Source organism: Zingiber officinale, chromosome 2B (assembly GCF_018446385.1).
Source record: "Zingiber officinale cultivar Zhangliang chromosome 2B, Zo_v1.1, whole genome shotgun sequence".
Classification (NCBI taxonomy): domain Eukaryota; kingdom Viridiplantae; phylum Streptophyta; class Magnoliopsida; order Zingiberales; family Zingiberaceae; genus Zingiber; species Zingiber officinale.
Window position 1 is genome coordinate 107,480,061 of NC_055989.1, and position 18,596 is coordinate 107,498,656.

Here is an 18,596-nt window from a genome sequence, read left to right on the forward strand (position 1 = left end):
TCAACCACTGGAACGCATTTAATGTGCGCGTGCTAGACCTTAATGATGGAGATTGGCGGAAAATTCGAAGAAATGCTGAGTAACGGTGGCGTTGACTGGCGTTTTGGCTGCCCCTGGTTTTCGAGCGGATGGTAGTTGCAACACGCCGCTCGGCCCAACTGACGGTCCAGTTAGTCGGACTAATCGCCTCCTTCGACTAGACTTGAAGGGGAGGCAAGTGATCCGGCGATAGGAACAGGGCCCCCCCCCCCCCCCCCCCCTCTGAAGGAAGTCAACGCCACGTGAAAGTCAAAGGGCCGACCGGCCGACCGGAGAAGAGGAGACCGGTTGGCCAAACAGGGTCCCATCGGAGTCAAAGGCACCCGGCAAGGAGTCAGGGTTCCGACGCTCGTTGAACAGGTTTGTACGGCCGGGCGGGTGGCCCACTCGGCCGAAGGCATAAGGTAGCAATACTGCGATCAGTCTCCACAGAGCACACTACCGGGAATATCCTAAGTGGACCAGCACGTATGACCGACCGGACGCAAGTGGACTGCCGACCGGCCGGACACTCGGCATGTAGTAAGGGGAGAACAGGACGAGGAAACATCCTCTAACAGCGGGCATGTTCGAGGAGCAGGCCATACGCAGGATCTTATGACAGGGGTCCGCTGTCCCATCAAAGACGTGCTCGGACTGTAGCAGTAAGGGGTCAGGTAAGCTTTTCTGACAAGCCCATATGGAGGTATGGGTTGAGGACACGTATGCGCCTCGATCTATGTGCATGAGTCCCTTTCCAGCCCTATATAAAGGGCCTCACCCTTCACCGGAGGTACGCATGCTAGCATATTCAGAGCCACTTCTTTGTTGCCCACTTACCTGACTTGAGCGTCGGAGGATCGTCGCCGGGAACCCCTTCCCGGCCCGATTTCTTTGCAGGTTCGTCGGAGCGCCGTGCGACCGGCCGGAGATCTACGTCAGCAACTCGGAGAGCGTCACGTGCCCAGCGTCCGTTGATTCAGCTTTCGGACAGGATCACATTCGTTACACCAGCAGCAAAAAGGTTTACGGTTCAAAATGTTGGTTATTTCACTTGGGTAAATTTTATCTCGATCAGTCTGGCATTCAACGTGCGCAGGTCGCGCTTGAGTCAACATGGTTCAGTGGAATCCGAGCCTTGGATTTGCACCTCCCTGCTCACTCACGCGTGAGAGAGAGTCTCTCCCTATATATTTGTTCACATTATCAAAACATGTGAATCAATATATACAACCAATAAATCAAGAAACTCCCAATATGAAACTAAAGTCTTATTCACAATAGAACTTCTATCTTCTTCCATATCTTCTCCATTCACTCATATTCAACACTATAATCTCCTTTGTGAAATTATAGGCTCTTTTATATGCTTCTGTTGTTTGTCGGAAAAAACTTGTCATAAATTGGATGCCCTCATCTTATCTTGAACAAACTTATACCGAAGAGGTTTACGTTCGTGATACTCTAAAACTTCTTCCCTTGATTTTCTTGTTAGCATTTTTCTTATTTCAAAATTTACAATAATTCTTATTGACACAGACTCCTAGACACAAAGCAATTTATTCTTATTTGCAGAACTGGGGTGAGTCATTGCTCATGTATTAGGCTCTCCCTTGCTTCGTCTGTATACAAATTCAGTGTACTTTGCTATAATGCTATCATATTCTGTTGTTTGTTTTTTGACGGTGGCAGGTGGCATTGTCCACGAGGAAGGATTGCTGCCACAACCATGTATGCTGCGCAAATTTTGTTTCCCTCCTGCATCCGTGTTTTTGCTTATAATCCCTTGCATTGGAAATTTGTGGTCATTTGAATTTCTGCCCTTGTTCTGGATTAATTAATTTTTTGAGTGATTTATTTCTCTAAACGTTTCTAGTAATATCGCTATTGGTACATAAGGTGTCCGTTAAATTCTCCCAGTAAGAGGAGATTGTGCTTGATGACTTTCTTAGTTATTTAGCTTAGAAATATAAGATGAAGTAACCCACATCTTCATTAACATATATATGCAATTTTGTCACTATCCACAAGTATTCTACTAATCTTAACTTTATTTAGTGTAAATTCGAAGTTAGAATCGGACAGCCTAAGCCTGTCAATTTGTTTCTATATATTATCTATTGTGTTCTAACTCTATTTTACAGATAACTAATATTTTTATGCAGGATTAGAACTGATCGGGATCGGTCGACCGAACATCGGGATCGGTCGACCGAACCCCTAAGCCAGCAGATCAGATTTCCAGAGGTTGGACCGGGCTCGACCAACTGATCGGTCGACCGAACATTGGGATCGGTCGACCGAACCTAGGATGGACGTCGACTGGATCAGGTCAGGTGGACTGAGTCAGAGCAGCTGATCGGTCGACCGAACATGGCTATCAGTCGACCGAACCTCGGATAACAGTTGACCATATCGAAGCGGAGCGAGCGGATCAGATGAGGTGGAGGTCGTCTGATCGGTCGACCGAACCGGTGATCGGTCGACCGATCCGCTTCGAGTCAACTCTGATCCCGAAGTGATCGAATCTGGATCAGTGTTGCAGAGACTATAAAAAGGAGCCTCGGGGTACTGCTTCAGAACAACTCGAACAGAAGAACTTGTGATCTGGTGTGCTGCTCCGAAACCTTCGACTACACGCTGCTGCTCCGACAATCGACAATCACTTTCATCTTTTGTAGTTTGTCGGTATAACTTCTCTTTTAAGCTCATATTTGTATTCACCTGTTTGTAAAGATTTACGAACTTATAGTTGTTGCCCACCGAAAGCGATCAACGATCGCGAGCCTTGGAGTAGGAGTCATCACAGGCTCCGAACCAAGTAAATCTTGGAGTCTTTTGTGTGTCTGTCTTTTACTTATTTCCGCTACGTTACTCGTAAGATTTCCGAAACGAAAAGTGAAAACCACGAGCGCTATTCACCCCCCCTCCCTAGCGCTTTCGATCCAACAAGCCACGCCAATCCTAACACCTCCTTCGACTGAACATAAAAAGTGGGATTAGTGATGAGGAAGTATTTCCTAAGGGTCACTTGACCAAGAAGGTCAATAATTGAGCTAGGATGAAAGACGTGGTCAATGAGGGCCGACTCATGACTCCCGGCTCTTGGTTACTCTTGACTACTCCCTGACTTCCGACTCCCAGTTATTCCCCGTGACTCACATTTCCTACTTCCTTAAACTAAGCTGAAACAACTCCAACTGTCAATAATTAAAGCAAAGAACCATTGTTCTTTTAATGCAACCGTTATCGCAAGAAAGACGAAAAACACAGCTAATTACCTCGACATAAATGGGTCGTAATAGTCATTTATTTCAGGGAACATGGCCACAATAGCGAGAAATGAGGAGGCATGGAAAGAACATGGAGTAGAGTTCTGATCCTATAAAAGATAGTGGACTCTCATGAATAAAGGTATGTGTACATAACATTCCAAATCATAATTTCCATAACTACCTTTTTCACTAAAGGTTGACTTAAGCGTCAGAATGACCTTGTCGAAGACTTTCCTTACTATCCTTCTAACCTGTTTTCTTTAAGTATTCTTCCTCATAGGATAGAAGCATCTCCATCCTCTTAACTGCCCATAACAGTAGTACAATACCGGTAAATCAGACTTCTCTATTATCAGATAAGATCATCATTGATGATGTTAGTTAGTGAATAATATTGTTCTAAATTTTATAAAGTTTGTGATAATTTTTTTAAGACTTTGTAAATTTAAAATTCATTAATCTTAATTTATACAATCGAATTCAGATCTAAGGAGATTTACTAAAGTACATGCTTTTGTTATTTGAAGTGATTGAAAAACTAATATACTTTGCTAACTTTCTTAATTTATTCATGTCCTTGTTTTCGAATTTGATAAGTATAAATTGAGAATACTAAATAGATAGAATAAAAATTTGAAGACACCTGCACAAGTAATTATTTCGTGAGGATAACGGAAGGGAAATAGTGGAAATATGAATTGTTTTTAAAATTATAAAAGTTAGGCATTTCATGGGTAATAACAATTCCCTTCAACATGAGCAAGACAAGAAAAAACCCGGTCCACAACGGTCTTTCCGAACCGCAATGGTTCAACTTTCAGTTTGGAAACTGACAGCCAGGCCTCTATTACTCGGACACGAAACATATTTTATACTCCCTACAAGCGCGCCACGTGTACTCGCTGACCATTAATCTTAAAGACCGACGTGGACCTTGCTTGACCCAACACACCGAGGGAACCTAGTTTCGGACCCATTCACTTTGATGTCCAATGGAAATTTTCCACGTTGCGCTCGCTATGGGGTAATCTTGTGGGGCCGGAGGGAACGGGCGTGATCGAAGCTGTATTCTGTCTGAGAGCAGAGTAGGATATTTTAGGCCGAATCAAACGGCGAGGGTAAAAGCGTAAATAACGTCTGCGGCTGCCCACTCCGCGTCATAACAGACAAGGGCAGAAAACGGAAAGAGAAGGCGAAAGGAAACCCGCAGGCCGTAGCAGTCGTTTCAACCTCTCTTCCTTCTTCTCGTTTCTTCCCTGCTCTCTTGCGTCCGCCGCCTCCCTCAACCGCCAAGCGCCGCCGATGTCCGACGAGGCCCAGGTATGGCTTTGTTACAGCTAAATCGGGAGAGAAAGCACCCACCTTTCGCTCGAGTTTTTTTTTTCTTTTTCTTTTTCTTCCTCTTTGGTTGCCCTCCGCGATGCTGGTTTTTGTGATGGTTTCGATTGATCGTTTGCCACGATTGTGGTTCTTTCTTATTATGCTCGTGTTTTACGGAGGTTTGGCAGAGAATGACGGCGCTGAAGAGGGCTTACGCGGACATTATCTTCAACACGACAAAGGAGTCGGCGACTCGGATTCTAGCCTCGGAGCGGAGGGCGCTCCAGCTGCAGCAGAACCTGTCGCTAGTTAAGGAAGAGTCGTTGGCGATGCTTCTTCGTCTGAAGGCGATCATGGAGGCAAAGGTGCCGCCTTTATCTTATCCTAGCTCACACTGCTTATTGTTGTTCAGTTACGTTTTCTAGCAAGATCTCTCTTCTTTGGATTTCATTTCTAGATTTACAAGGTTTTCTGTGATGCGATTTCTAGGTCGAAATTGGCTCATTATTTTTGGCCATTAGGGCCTGAGTTCTGCTGTTTTCTCTCGTCACTTCCAACAAAATGTTTGTTTTTCGAATTGTAAGAAAAGATCCTAACATGATGTTCTTGTTACGCTCGTCATATAAACCCTTCTTTTACTAACTATTTCGTCTAATGCTAGTTGCCTTTTCAAGTTCTTAACCAGTTGAATATGTGTTTGTTCCCTACACATGTTTTTCAAAGTGTTTTATTAGCTTTAGTTGCCAAATTACTTATCTTCCATATTGTTGTTGTTTGCTCAAGTCTATTAAGAGTTAGAAGAAAGGTTATGAATGATACTTAGAATCTGCAAAGTTTAGTCAGAACCTAAATTTTAAGTACTCAGATGTCATCAACTTATAATGTTATAGTGATCGAGAAATATCTGTCCTTTATAGTTCCTGCAACCACAAATAGGCCAGGTAATCATTGAGACATTTAATTGGCCAAAATTACTTTGGTCATCTATCATCAGTTGTTATCTCATGATGTTTAATTGTGTTTCTGTTAAATGTCATTCCTTCATTTTATCTTCTAATTCCTAGATGAGTTTTGAGGGAATGCAATCTTATTTTATTTAGCGAGCAAACATTTTGGATTCAAGTGGTCATTCAGTGGGTAAGGTATACAGTCAGAAATGTAAAGGTTTATATTTCTGTGCATTTTCAACACATTTCTTCAAATTATTTAATTCCATCTCTCGACATTGTTAAACTTGCAATCTGATCTGATTCTAAGGTTCATTTGCTACTAGACAAGAAAGTTTACACATTGATTCTATCTCGAATTACAACAGAGTGTTATCTTGAATTGAGTTGGTATGCTTGATGACTTTGTGTTGTTCAAATTGAGTTTTCCTATTTGACTCTGGTTCATTCAGATGTGTGTGAGGATTGAGGTTGCAACATAGAAAGACTTTGCCTTGAAGTGGTGGATAACAAAGAATTTGGTCATAGTTATTAGATTTGAGTCAGACATCCCTGTCAAGTTCTAATCACTAGATTATTTGACAGATTGATGGGTGAACTAATTGGAACTCATTTAAGTTCACAATATTTGAGGCATGATCTACATGAAAAATAACATACTGTTATTATACATAGCTTGAGGAAGAGAGAAGAAAATAAGGCAGAAGAGAAGCACATTGTAGTTAAACATCATTTTTCATTTTCCTATTGGATCATTTTTTTGTCTCCTGCTGGTTGCCATCCCTAGAATAATTTGTTAAGGTACAATGAAGTGTTTTGACATATTGTAATATTGAGCAAATGACCTTATTTCAGCATACTCTACAAACGTTAGACATTAGCACAGACAACCATGATTAATCTTTTATTCTCTTATGAAAAGATGATAATTGAGTTCATAGACATATTATGACATGTTTTGCAAAAAGGAAGGCTATCTAGTAATTAGATTGATGCTATAAAGGACAATTGTTATAATATAGTTTAGTGTTGGAACATTTGAGGATGTATCTACTGAATTTCCTATTATTTTATATTGTCTTTCCATCTTCCGGAGAGGGTTGCACTTTGGCGAGAGCTGGAGTTTCTCATTCTAGTGAGCATGGCCTGTAGACCCCTATGCAACAAAACCCATGAAGGAGAACTAGAGGCCTCAGAGAAGTCCTTGGATAAGAGGCCAAAGCTGATTATGCAGTAGATGCCATGGAAGGAGAAGCTGGAATTTGTACTTCCGAATGCAACATAATGGATTGAAGGCATACATGTAATGTATTGTTTAAAACCTTGAGCTTCCTACGGCAAGAATGTGCCAACTGCGAAGATAATAGGGAATTTAACTATGGATCGACTAATGTTATAAAGCACATTTATAAGTTCAATGCACCAAATTGGAAAATTTGAAAGTTCAAGCTACATCTGTATTAGAAACTTAAGAGTTTAGGTTACTTGGGATTTTTTCCCTTCTATCAATGACTGGCAGAGCCCATTCCAAGACCAAGGGCCATTGTTGGTGACAACACCATTTTATGTTGTTGTCTGATAGTTTTTCTCAGAATAGTTGTTTCCCCACGAAAAACTTCCATTGCCTATTATATAATCCTACCTTGGTAAAAAAATGTTGATCAAGGCAAAGCTACTTAGTTTTTATTTTGTTTTATTTTATGTTTTTACATTTTATGTTGTGCATCAACCTTTTCTTTTCCCTTCATAGCTTATAGGTGATTTGGATTCTAAAATACTCTATAATTGGTTGTATCTAGAACTTTACCATATTAGACTATCCCCTCCGAAAACAAATAAACCTCGTTCAATAACCAGAAAGCATATACTTGTCTGATTAGCGAACAGTGGAAACCTCCATCAGCTAATTACTATCTTCTTTAGCCATTAAATATTTCTTATATCTATGTCTTTCATTGCCCTGCCTAATTAGACATACAGATATTTTGCCTCTTGGGATGGCCTAGAATGCCCACCCTTGACCATGCAGAATTACGGGTGTGGAGCAACCTTGTTTCAGCATGCCTTATTCCTATGAAGTTTAGAGGTACAATTTGAAGCTCTGGTGTGTGATAAAGGCTGGTCCTAAATCCGGATAAAGGAGGAGGTTTGTATTAGATTGTCAGCTAGCGTTAAAACTATAGCAAATATTCAATGAATGGATTCATTAAACTATTGTACTAATGCTAAGTTGTTCCCCGGGAGGAATGTGTTGCAGGGTCCGACTGTAAAATCTCAGCAAGGACCGCTACATCTCCAGAACTCGGATGTAGTGCTACATATGCAAGAGTTCGCGTTACAGGCTCTGACTGTAACGTATCGGCAAGGACCGCTATATCTATATAAGAACTTGGGTGTAGTCTTAAATATGCAAGAGTTCTCGCACCATAGGTTAGATAAGAACAAATATGATAGGAAAACTAATAATCTAAGATTTGGAACATGGAACATAGGAATCCTCACTGGTAAATAAATAGAGGTAGTAAATACGATGATTATGAGAAGAATTAATATTTTGGATGTACAAGAGACAATGGGTAGGCGAGAAGACAAAGATAATAGAGAACTCAGGTTTTAAGTTATGGTACACAAGAAAAAGTAAAGTAAGAAATGGAGTGAGTATTGTTGTAGATAGTTCGTTAAAGAATAAAGTTATAGGAGTAGTTAGAAAATGAGATAGAATTATAGCCCTCAAGATAATAGTGACGAAAGAAACTATGAACATAATTAGTGTATATGTACCTGAAGTAGGATTAGATGAAGCTACCAAATCAAGGTTTTGGGACGACGTAGATAAAATATTATAAAATATTCCGCTAAATGAAATGATTTTAATAGGAGGTGATCTAAATGTGCATGTCAGAGTGAAAAATGAGGAATATGAGAGGGTACATAGGGGTTATGATTTGAAATGAGAAACGTAGAAGGGAAAACTATATTAAATTTTGTGATAGGACCTTATATTAGTTAATATGTTTTTTAAGAAAAGAGAAGAACACTTAGTCACGCTCAAAAATAGGAATAATAAATCGCAAATTGACTTTCTTATGGTTAGGAAGAAGAATAGAAATATTTGTAAAGATTGTAAGGTCATCCTTGGAGAAAGCTTAACTACCCAACATAGGTTACTAGTGTTGGATATGCACCTCAAATATAGTATCAATAGAAAAAAATATATATATGACTTCTAAAATTAAGTGATGGAAGTTAAAAGATGAAAAATAAAATATATTTAAGGAGAAGGTAGAAGTACAAGCATTGAGTGACATATACGGTGACTCTAATACGACATGGGATAAGATGATATCAAAGTTGAAAATAGTAGCTAATAGTATACTTAAAGGGGCATGCACCATTAAGTAAGGAATCTTAGTGGTGGAATGAGAAAGTATAAGAAAAGTGAAGGAACAATGAATAGCTTATAAGAAATTATATATATGTAAGAACGAGAAAAACTTAAAAAAATATACAATAGCCAAGAAAGGAGCTAAGAGAGTAGTAAATGAAGCAATAAAACTTTTGAACGATTATATCAAAAATTGGATACAAAATAATGGGAAAGAGATATTTATAGAATAGCTAAAATGAGAGAAAGGAAGACAAAAGATCTTATCCAAATAAAATGTATTAAAGATGAATGTAATAGGGTACTAGTAAACGATGGAGAAATAAAAGAGCGGTGGAAGAGATATTTTCATTAATTTTTTAATAAAGGTTTAGGTGACCAACTTAACTTAGGTAATTTAAGTAAGTCAAATGAGCATAAAAATTTAAATTTTTATTGTAGAATTCAAACTTCAGAAGTAGGACAAGCTTTCAATGGGATGCATAATGAAAAAACCATTGGACCAGATGATATTCCGATAGAGGTATGGAAGTGTATAGGGAAATAAGGTATTAAATGACTTATAAAATTATTAAACATGATATTGAAAATGAAAAAAAATGTCTGATTAATGGAGGATAAGTACTCTAGTTCCCTTATATAAGAACAAAAGAGACGTATAAAATTGTGCAAACTATAGGGGTATTAAATTAATGAGTCATACATACCATGAAACTTTGGAAAAAAGTAATACAAAAAGGATTAAGAAAGGAGACCTCGGTGACCGAAAATCAATTTGGGTTCATGCTTGGAAGGTCGACAATAGAAGTTGAAAAATATCTGGAGAAAAAACAAGATCTACACATGATATTCATTGACTTAGAAAAAGCTTGTGATAGAGCTCCAAGAGAAATTATATGGAGAATTCTAGAAAAGAAAGGTGTTAGTGTAACATATATTGAACTAATTAAGGATATGTACGAGCATGTAACGATTAGAGTAAAGACTTTAGGCAATGTAAGTATTTCCAATAAAGATAGGATTATATCAAGAATCAACTTTAAGTCCCTATCTTTTTACATTAATTATGAACGAACTCATTGCACATATTCAAGACACAGTATTGTGGTGCATATTGTTTACAGATGATATTATTTTGGTAGATGAGACACGTGAATGAGTAAATACTAAACTAGAATCTTGACGGAAAATACTAGAAGGGAAAAGCTTTAGATTTAGTAGAATAAAAACAGAATATATGGAATTTAAGTTTAGCAATATTAGACGTAATGAGACAATTGTTAAGATAGGAGATGACGAGTTGCTCGGAACCGAGAGTTTTAAATATTTAGGATCATTTTTGCAAAACGATGGAGGGATTGAGAGAGTTATCTTACATAAAATACAAGCAGGATGGTTAAAATGAAGGAGAGTGTGGATGTTTTATGTGACTGTAAAGTATATTTAAAACTTAAAGAAAAGTTCAATAAAATCGTAGTTAGATCTACTATGTTATATGGAGCTGAATGTTAGGCTATGACTTGAGCACATGAGCAGAAGATGAGAGTTGCAGAGATGAGGATATTAAGATGGATATGTAGACATACGAGGATGGATAGAATAAAAAATGAGAGCATTAGAGAGAAAGTCGGAGTTGCATCTATTGAGAGAAAACTCTGAAAAACACGTTTAAGATGATACGGGCATGTACTTAGACGATCAATAAATGCTTTCAATTAGGCGATGTGAAGCTATGACAAATACACATATCAAATGAGGACGAGGAAGACCAAAAAAGACTTGGTTAGCAACGATTAAAAAAGATAAAATTTATTTAAGTATAGATGATAATATAGTAGGAGATAAAGTTTAATGGCATAAAAGGATCCATATAGCCAACCACCAAGTGGGATAAGGCTTGATTGTTGTTGTTGTATGTGATAAAGTAGGCAAACCTAGTTAATTCCATAATAACTACCCACATATGTGTGAGGGATTCCCCTTTAATATAAATACATACGAGATGCCCACCACATTTGACCATGTGAGACTAAATGGGAATGAATCAACCTTGCTTTAACACCTAACATTTTATTTAATAGAGTATTGCGCACTATAGTCTGACAAGGTATTCTTGTTGATTTGAAAGGTTCTTGGTGATCATGCAGCATATTTTATACAACCTCTCTTGTTTGAATTATATGAGCATTACCTTTCCATCGTTGCCTTGTCTTTTTTGACTGTTGGCTTTCGCTGTAGCCCATTCTGACATCCAGTGAACTTTTATGTTCTTACTAGAAAACTTCCTGGAACTTTTAAAGAGAAATACCGTCAACTAAATCAGACCTAAATACTTGTTTGTTTCTTATGCACAGACCAGTGATGTTAGCGTGATTGTTGTATATTTTCACTTTTGCTATAATCTAGCAAACCGAATATAAAATGGCACGTTATTTTTTTCTTTTTCTTGAATTGTATGTCTAGTCTGCAATTTGGCTTGTCTTTAAAATCCAAACTAGCAAGCAAATAGGCCAAGGCATTGATTCATTAATTTTATAGTCCAAACATCCAATTATATTTGCTTAAAAGGAGTTTTCGTTGGAGAAAATTGAGATACAGGTTAATAGGTTTGAATCACTCGGGTTGGATTGTTGTCGATCTATGCACAGATTGACTTTTCTTGGTTTAGCCCTTGGAGCTGACTGGTCTTGGAATGGATCCTCATTTGAAGTGTTAGTTTGTTATATTTAATTTTATAGTATAAAATTGTTTTTTGTTTGAAAAGAAAGTGTTTTTGCTATTGTCAAAAGCTAAATACTTATTCTCTCTACCGAAGTAGAGGCTGAAGGATGTCACTGATAAAGAGTATTGGCTTCACAGATCACTGAATCAGAAAAGGCAAACTTGTCTCAGGTAAAGAAGATTCAAGAACTTGAAGTTGAACTCAGAGAAGCAAATGATACGATACATTATCTTAAATCGGAAGTAAGGAGACTGAATTCTGAATTGGACCATAAGAGCGATATTGAAACCAAATTTATTGATGAGAAAAAACCTGGTAGCAGTGTAAGTTGCAAGAAGTATAATATTCGTGAGGACATATACAAATCGGGTTCACGCCTTCACTCTCCAAATGGGCTTAAAATTATAAAGAATTCTAGCCGCTACTTCACCAAAGATGTGACGAGACATGAACCCATGAAAAATTTGGTCAGGTCGAATCATTACGGTGGCAATCTGGACTTTGCATCAGTGACACAAAGCAACAAAGAGCCAGAGTTTTATCGCGATGGTTGCATTCATAGGACACAAGCATTTGAAGAAATTCATGATCAGGAATCAAATTCAACAACAATGTGTGTGAACAAGAAGGCTGAAGGAGCGCCCCCCAGGCGTAGCCGAGCTAGTAACCATGTGGCAGATTTGCAGCACAAGAAGGCTGAAAGGGCCTTTCCCCAAAAGTTTGGTACCACCAAAAAAAGGTTAAGAAGAAATACGAGACAACGAAAATTCCTTACGTGGCCCACAAGTTCTGATACCCTTCATGACATGCTGCCTCGAGGATTATTAAAGTCTAGTTATTCCATGGTTAGGCAAAGTGATCCAGATCGATCTGCTGAAAATATGCATAGGAATGGCAGAACAGCTTCTCCAGATTGTTCAGCACAAATGCCTGGAGAGGACCAGGAATCAGAAGAAAATCGGAAGACTAACTTGAACAGATCTTTCAGGAAAAAGAACTTGGGGCTTTCCAATGGCAGTGGAGTAATGGCAAGTGGAACCATCCTAAAGCCGTGCAACTCTTCGAGCAGCGGAACCACTTGCCAAGAAAATGGTCTAAAAGAACCACTCATGATGAATGCAAGAGTGTTGATTGATGATTCTGTTTCAGATGATGATGGTAAAAATAGCAGAACTACAGAACAGAAAATGCCAGCAAAATCATATTGTAATTTAGAACAGAATCTTGATACTTCTGCAACAAAGGAAGAAACAACTAATGCACCACCAAGTGATCATCAAGATGAACCTTGCAAACCAACTGAATCTGATGTAGTTGAAGGTGCCAAATTACTCAAATACACTTTTCAGAGGAAGCGGAAGAGGGGATGCATGGATAGCAAAGTTGGTTCCAAATTCCTGGAGGAAAAAATGTCTAAGAAAAATGTTGACAAAGGTAATGTGGAAAACTTGTCTCCAAGGGATATGGATAAAGAAAATGAGGAGAATGTGTCCACAAGAAAAATGGACAACGATAACGTTTTGGTGGAGAACCACAAATCTAGCATGGTAGTGGAATCATCTAGAGACAGCAGGAGGATGGCACAGGTTGCTCGTCAGGTTAGTGAAATTTTCTCATCACTTTATTGTTAGAACGCAGTAAATTGAGATTTGACCTACTATAGAAATGTTGTATTACTTGGTTTTGTGTGCTTAAACATTTCTATCAAATCTATAAAAGAGAAAACAACAGGTGCATTGTTCAATCGAAAGCACAAGTCAGGTTCTAGTGCCTATTATCTGGATATCATAACAAGGATTGTATAAAAATAGAAAATTGTTTATTTTGCAGTATTCCTAGGCTGACAGTAAGTACAAGTTTGAACTTGTAGCAAACTTGAACACAATAAATTCTTGTAAAGACTTTCTTCGCATAGTCTGCTGGATTTCAGTTGCAGGATTTAATTTCCCCTTCATTGAATTTCAGCTCATTTCCCTGTCTGAGAGGAGATGGTGGTAGATCTAATGTTTTATCCAAAATGAAGCTAATCTTCGATGAGGACAGAGGCCAGTTATTCATCCTGCAGATTCCATATTCAATATCCATGCGACCACCTTCAAGTATGTATCTTTACTTCGATAAAATAAAGAATCGCAACTGAATGAGCAAAAAGAAGAGACAAAAAAAACTGCTTTATATTTAAGAAACATTTACATTTCCCTCTTCTGTTAGCTATTTCTACTTAACTGGCAAAGCCTCACTTCATTGATCAACAAATTATTTCTTCCTTTGGTTTTAGTTTCTAGTTATGCTCAAACATTGGCTTTGCCAAAACTCTAAGAAAAGAAACACAATTAGCATATTCTACTGAACCGTAGCGCTTTCGTTTACGGCAAATGGCCATTGTGCATTGTCATCCATGCTTATTGAGAGTATATATATCCACTCATCATAGACAGATATTCTCTCAGAACATTGTTTAGGAAACTAACTTATGCATCAGAGTTGAGGACCTCATTATCATTTTCAGTATTCCTTCCTCTTTCAATATGTTTTTGAGTCTAGTTCAGTCCATCCCAATCACCTTGTGTTATTGTGTACAATCCTGATCACTGAAAGATGATCCATTTACACAAGAACATCTCTTTCATGGAGGGCTTAAATATCCATGTCGTGAAAAGAGCTCATTTCTACCTTGAACAACTTTAGTTAAACTTACTCTAAAGTGGAGCACAAAGGGGTATCTCGGCTTTTAGATTATGGATCACAAGCAAATATCTTTAGTCACTCAAAAATCTGAAGAAAATAAAAGAAAAAGAAAAAATAAATAAATTTTGATTTTCCTCTATAGTTTGTTTAACTTTTTTTAATTTTATTTCACCTTCCCAATTTTGATAAATTACACTTTGCATTTACCTTATTTATCATATCATTCATCACTAATAAATGTAAATTTATATTTTTTTGGAATTTATTTTCTGAGGGTAAAGATATTTTTTCCCAATAAGGCTAAAAATCAAATTTAGGATCTGAAATCTTAAGAATAAGCAAAGACAAATTTCTCAACAAGAAAAAGGAAAACCCGCAGCACAATCGGGACCCAAATTCCGACTCCAACCAACTGCACCCCACCGTGACCATTGCAATATATCCAATCACGATGTGGGTAATATCGCTATTTATTCTCTGTTTACTCAAATCGTGGGACTTAGGGGCATTTCGGTAATTGTGCCGCTCTCTGACCAAACTGCGGAAATGTAAAGGCGGCGAAAACCGCAAGCATGTCTGGTTATCCTTTTCGCTTCGCTCTCTCGTCGTCTCTCGGCCGCTGCCTCATCCTCTACTCGCTTCGTCTCCGGCGCAGGAAGGAAGGGTGTTCTCTTCATGGGTTCCGACTTCGTGTCTGACGGCGCTGTTACCCTCTCGCGCGACATCGCCAAGAAAAAGAAGGTGCGAATACGATTTCCTTTTAGTTCCTCCTTAATTCATGCAATTCGATCCCAATTTGCATGCCTGACGATGCTCTTTTTGGGGGGATTAGACCCACCGGTCGGCGAAATTGAAGCAGTGCAAACTCGACGCTCGGCGCGAGCAGTGGCTCTCGCAAGGTACCTGCTCGATTTGGGGATATAATTGTTTTTGAATAGTTGATTTTCTTGCTCGTTGTGTGGCCTTAAAATTTGATTTTTGCCTGAGGTGTCTGTTCCCGATCTGCAGTGAAGAACAAGGATTACGTGGTGTCGGAAAGGAGATCGCCGGCAGCGTCGCCTCACCTTCATCCGGTGCTGTCTAAGAAGATGGATCTCGGACTGAAGGAGGAGGAGGAGGTGGAAATTCGGGTTTCACCAGACCGTGATGGATCCAATTCGCACGACAGCGAAGGAGGTTCTCCGACTCATGGGGGCACTGTTGATGGATGCCCTGCGAATAGTATTAGTAGCGGAAGCAGTTTTGCATCCTCGTTGAGAAGCCTCAGCGACGCGGAAGTGGAAGGGGATGATCACGTCGAGAGAGGGGAAGAGGGAGTTGACGATTGGGAAACCTTAGCGGATGAGTTAGGGGATGATGGCAGCCAGCCTGATCCAAACTCTGTTGACACCGTCCCTGATTCTTCTGCAGTACCAGGTCACACTGACAAGGATACCCAGGAGAGTTTGGAAAAGCCGGAGGTTAAGCAGGCTATCAGTAGGGCTTGGAGGCCAGATGACACTCTCCGACCTCAAAGCCTACCCAACCTCTCGAAGCAGCGGAGCTTCCCCGTTAGCATGGCACGTCGCTATGCAGCGTCCAGGTGGTCTCAGAGCAACATTCTCTCTGCACCTACTTCATGCCCTATTTGCTGTGAGGATCTAGATCCAACGGACTCAAGCTTCCTACCCTGCAACTGTGGCTTCCGCCTCTGCCTGTTCTGCCACAAGCGAATTCTTGAGGCAGATGGGCGCTGCCCAGGCTGCAGGAAGCATTATGCTCCTGTAGCAGGTGGTGAGGTTGTCATTTCGGGCGGAATACCATCCTTGGCTCTTCGCCTCTCTCGTTCTTGTAGCATGAGTTCAAGAACCTAGGAAGTGTGTTCCACTGGCTTCTTTTCATTTTTACATATGACAGTTTCTTAACTGTGTCTTTTGAATTTCATTGTTATAGAGCAATCATTTTATCATAAGAAAAGATGTGTGAATATATGCCCTAGGTCTTGAGTGTATAAGAAGTGTTTTTGGTAAGTTAATTTGGAGTAATGTGTTCTTCAATTGTACGATGAGTGCATTCTCAGACAGATATATAATTAAATGAAATTTTCAACTATGTTAAAGTCAATAGGGCAAAGTTCAAAGTACAAGTGTTATCTTAAATTTGTTTTATATTTGCATAAACTACAATGCCATTTACATATGTCCATATGCTTTTATTGCGTTATTAATTGTCTTACCATTAGCCTTTAAGGTAACAAGAACATTTTCTTTATTCAATGTTGTAGATATGGTACCTTATGTAAAATGTAGGCTTCTTTAATGATCTTATTTATCTGATATAATTTTAGAAAGTTGATAAGAAGTTTTTCGTGTAGTCATTAATTTCAAAGATGTTAAACACTTTCTTTGTTTCTTCTCTTGATGATAATTTTTGTTTTCAGAAAGTTCAATATACTCTTTTGACACATGCAAAAGTAAGTCCACCGAATAATTGAAGATACTGGTAAAAAGATATTGCTGTTGCATTTTGCTTCATGAAATATCACAAAATAGAAAGGGTCACTAATGTGTGCTTGAACTATTTGTTTCAGCAAACAGTATTCACCTTGTTCCATATGATTTTGTTACCACATGCATGCTCTTTTAGTCAAAAGAGATTTTTTTCATGAGACGTGGTACATACAGTGGTTAACATATTTTGCTTCAGAGACTGTCATTCTTTACACGTTCAAATGAACTTATATAGCTTAATTATTTATGATCTTACACCAGAAGGGGATATAATTTTTCTGTGGTGCTAGTCTCTGAAAATTGTCTGTATTTTTTTTCTACTAGTGACCATGAAATCTGAATGTTGAACTGATTAGTATGCTACTTGCGAAGTTCGAGTACTGGCACTTCACTTGCTTATTATCTTCTAATTAATATAATCAGTGTTCCTTGACATGATACAGATGTCTCCTTTCCTGTCTTGAGAAGGAAGAAAGGAGGGTGGAAAGAACAAGAGCAAAATAATTAAGGAAATGATAAACTTGATATAGAAGTGAAGGAATATAGCAATAATACATGTGACTTTCTCAGGGATGCCTACTGTCTTGTCTTAAGAAGATAAGGAAGAAAGGAGGGAGGAAAGAACAAGAGAAATATTAAGGAAATGCCTTGTGCTATCTAATGATAAGCTTGATTTAGCAAGAGTGATGAAAGGCAAAAGCAAGATAACTTTCAAATGTTGTCAAGTAGATGCAAGGATTCTATAAATGTTATCGTGATCATATCTCACCTTCCTAACTTATTTAACATCAATCAAACATATTCAGATTTTTTTTCATTTTTGGCTTTTCTGTTGCTTTAAAGCCCTAACTCCGAAATCTGCCTTTTTATATGTTTTGTGATTCTGTATTCTCACACCATTTCTTTAATGTTTTATGCGTCTATTCAATTACTCTTAGCCTATAAATGTGCTCCACAGTTAGTTCTGCTTGCTTGTTTGAAACTTCACTGTGCACAGTAAACTTCAAAGTTTAGGACTTCAACACTTTGTTGATCAAGGTAGTATTCTTTGCATCCTTGATATCTAGCCCTTGCATATATGCTCAGTTATATGGCTGCTCTGCTCAGGCCCTAACAATTTTAAAACTGCTTATGATTGTGATTCCCTAATGCTCCTTTTACATCCCAATGATATCTTATTAATACCTTTTAGAAGCATTGTAAGACTTGGTGATTTTGGTAGGATACTACATTAGTTTTTCATTTCTTATACAATATTGTATTCGATCAGGATGTCTAATTTATCATTTTCTGCATTTACATTATTTTTGTTTGTATAAACAAGATTTTGTTGAATTTCTAGGACTGCAAATTGATATTCATGGGCAATCTGGTAGAAAGCTCTCCCAATACAATAGTGAGCCCCTCATCAATTCTCTGACGTTTTTCAACAAGATAATAGATTAGCTGACAACATCCATCTTTGCAAGAATTCTTTTTTTTTCTCTGTTTGGAATTGTAGATTGCTACATCATGAGACTTATCGAGATATTTGACTCCATTTGTAGGTCGAATAGCGAATGATATAACATTCATCTTTGTTATAGATCATTGAGATTGGCAAGATAAATTCTGGTGATGAAGCAAATCTGCACTATTTTTGGATGATGCAACCTTGCATTGTGGTGAGCATCTGATTACCATGCTACGATGAACTACCTTTTATAGAAAGTCTGGAGCAAGTTTCATAAAACTGAGTGGCCAAACCTAAAT

At 38.4% G+C, this 18,596-nt stretch overlaps 2 protein-coding genes across 4 annotated transcripts; both read left to right on the forward strand.

The window, feature by feature from the left end:
- Positions 1 to 4,427: 4,427 nt before the first annotated feature.
- On the forward strand, positions 4,428 to 14,018 carry LOC122046713. 3 transcript variants are annotated; one of them, XM_042607536.1, is made up of 4 exons: positions 4,428 to 4,613; positions 4,793 to 4,978; positions 11,805 to 13,265; positions 13,633 to 14,018. In XM_042607536.1, exons 1-4 carry the CDS (start codon positions 4,596 to 4,598, stop codon positions 13,663 to 13,665), a joined length of 1,698 nt encoding a protein of 565 aa, XP_042463470.1. In that variant the 5' UTR covers positions 4,428 to 4,595; the 3' UTR covers positions 13,666 to 14,018. The 3 variants fall into 3 exon arrangements, with proteins under 3 accessions (XP_042463470.1, XP_042463469.1, XP_042463468.1); XM_042607535.1 differs by having other exon boundaries at positions 11,838 to 13,265; XM_042607534.1 differs by having other exon boundaries at positions 4,429 to 4,613; positions 4,802 to 4,978; positions 13,633 to 13,804.
- A 941-nt stretch (positions 14,019 to 14,959) lies between these two features.
- Positions 14,960 to 16,474, forward strand: LOC122046714. Its single transcript, XM_042607537.1, has 3 exons — positions 14,960 to 15,096; positions 15,188 to 15,254; positions 15,343 to 16,474. Exons 1-3 carry the CDS (start codon positions 15,031 to 15,033, stop codon positions 16,206 to 16,208), a joined length of 999 nt encoding a protein of 332 aa, XP_042463471.1. The 5' UTR covers positions 14,960 to 15,030; the 3' UTR covers positions 16,209 to 16,474.
- The last annotated feature ends 2,122 nt before the right edge of the window (positions 16,475 to 18,596 follow it).

Coding starts and splice junctions, on each gene's coding strand:
- LOC122046713 (XM_042607536.1), top strand. Junction 4,979..11,804: donor AGGCGATCATGGAGGCAAAG/GTGCCGCCTTTA, acceptor TTGGCTTCACAG/ATCACTGAATCAGAAAAGGC. Junction 13,266..13,632: donor TGGCACAGGTTGCTCGTCAG/GTTAGTGAAATT, acceptor ATTGAATTTCAG/CTCATTTCCCTGTCTGAGAG.
- LOC122046714 (XM_042607537.1), top strand. CDS start 15,031: ATGGGTTCCGACTTCGTGTCTGACGGCGCTGTTACCCTCTCGCGCGAC. Junction 15,097..15,187: donor ACATCGCCAAGAAAAAGAAG/GTGCGAATACGA, acceptor TGGGGGGATTAG/ACCCACCGGTCGGCGAAATT. Junction 15,255..15,342: donor CGAGCAGTGGCTCTCGCAAG/GTACCTGCTCGA, acceptor TTTTTGCCTGAG/GTGTCTGTTCCCGATCTGCA.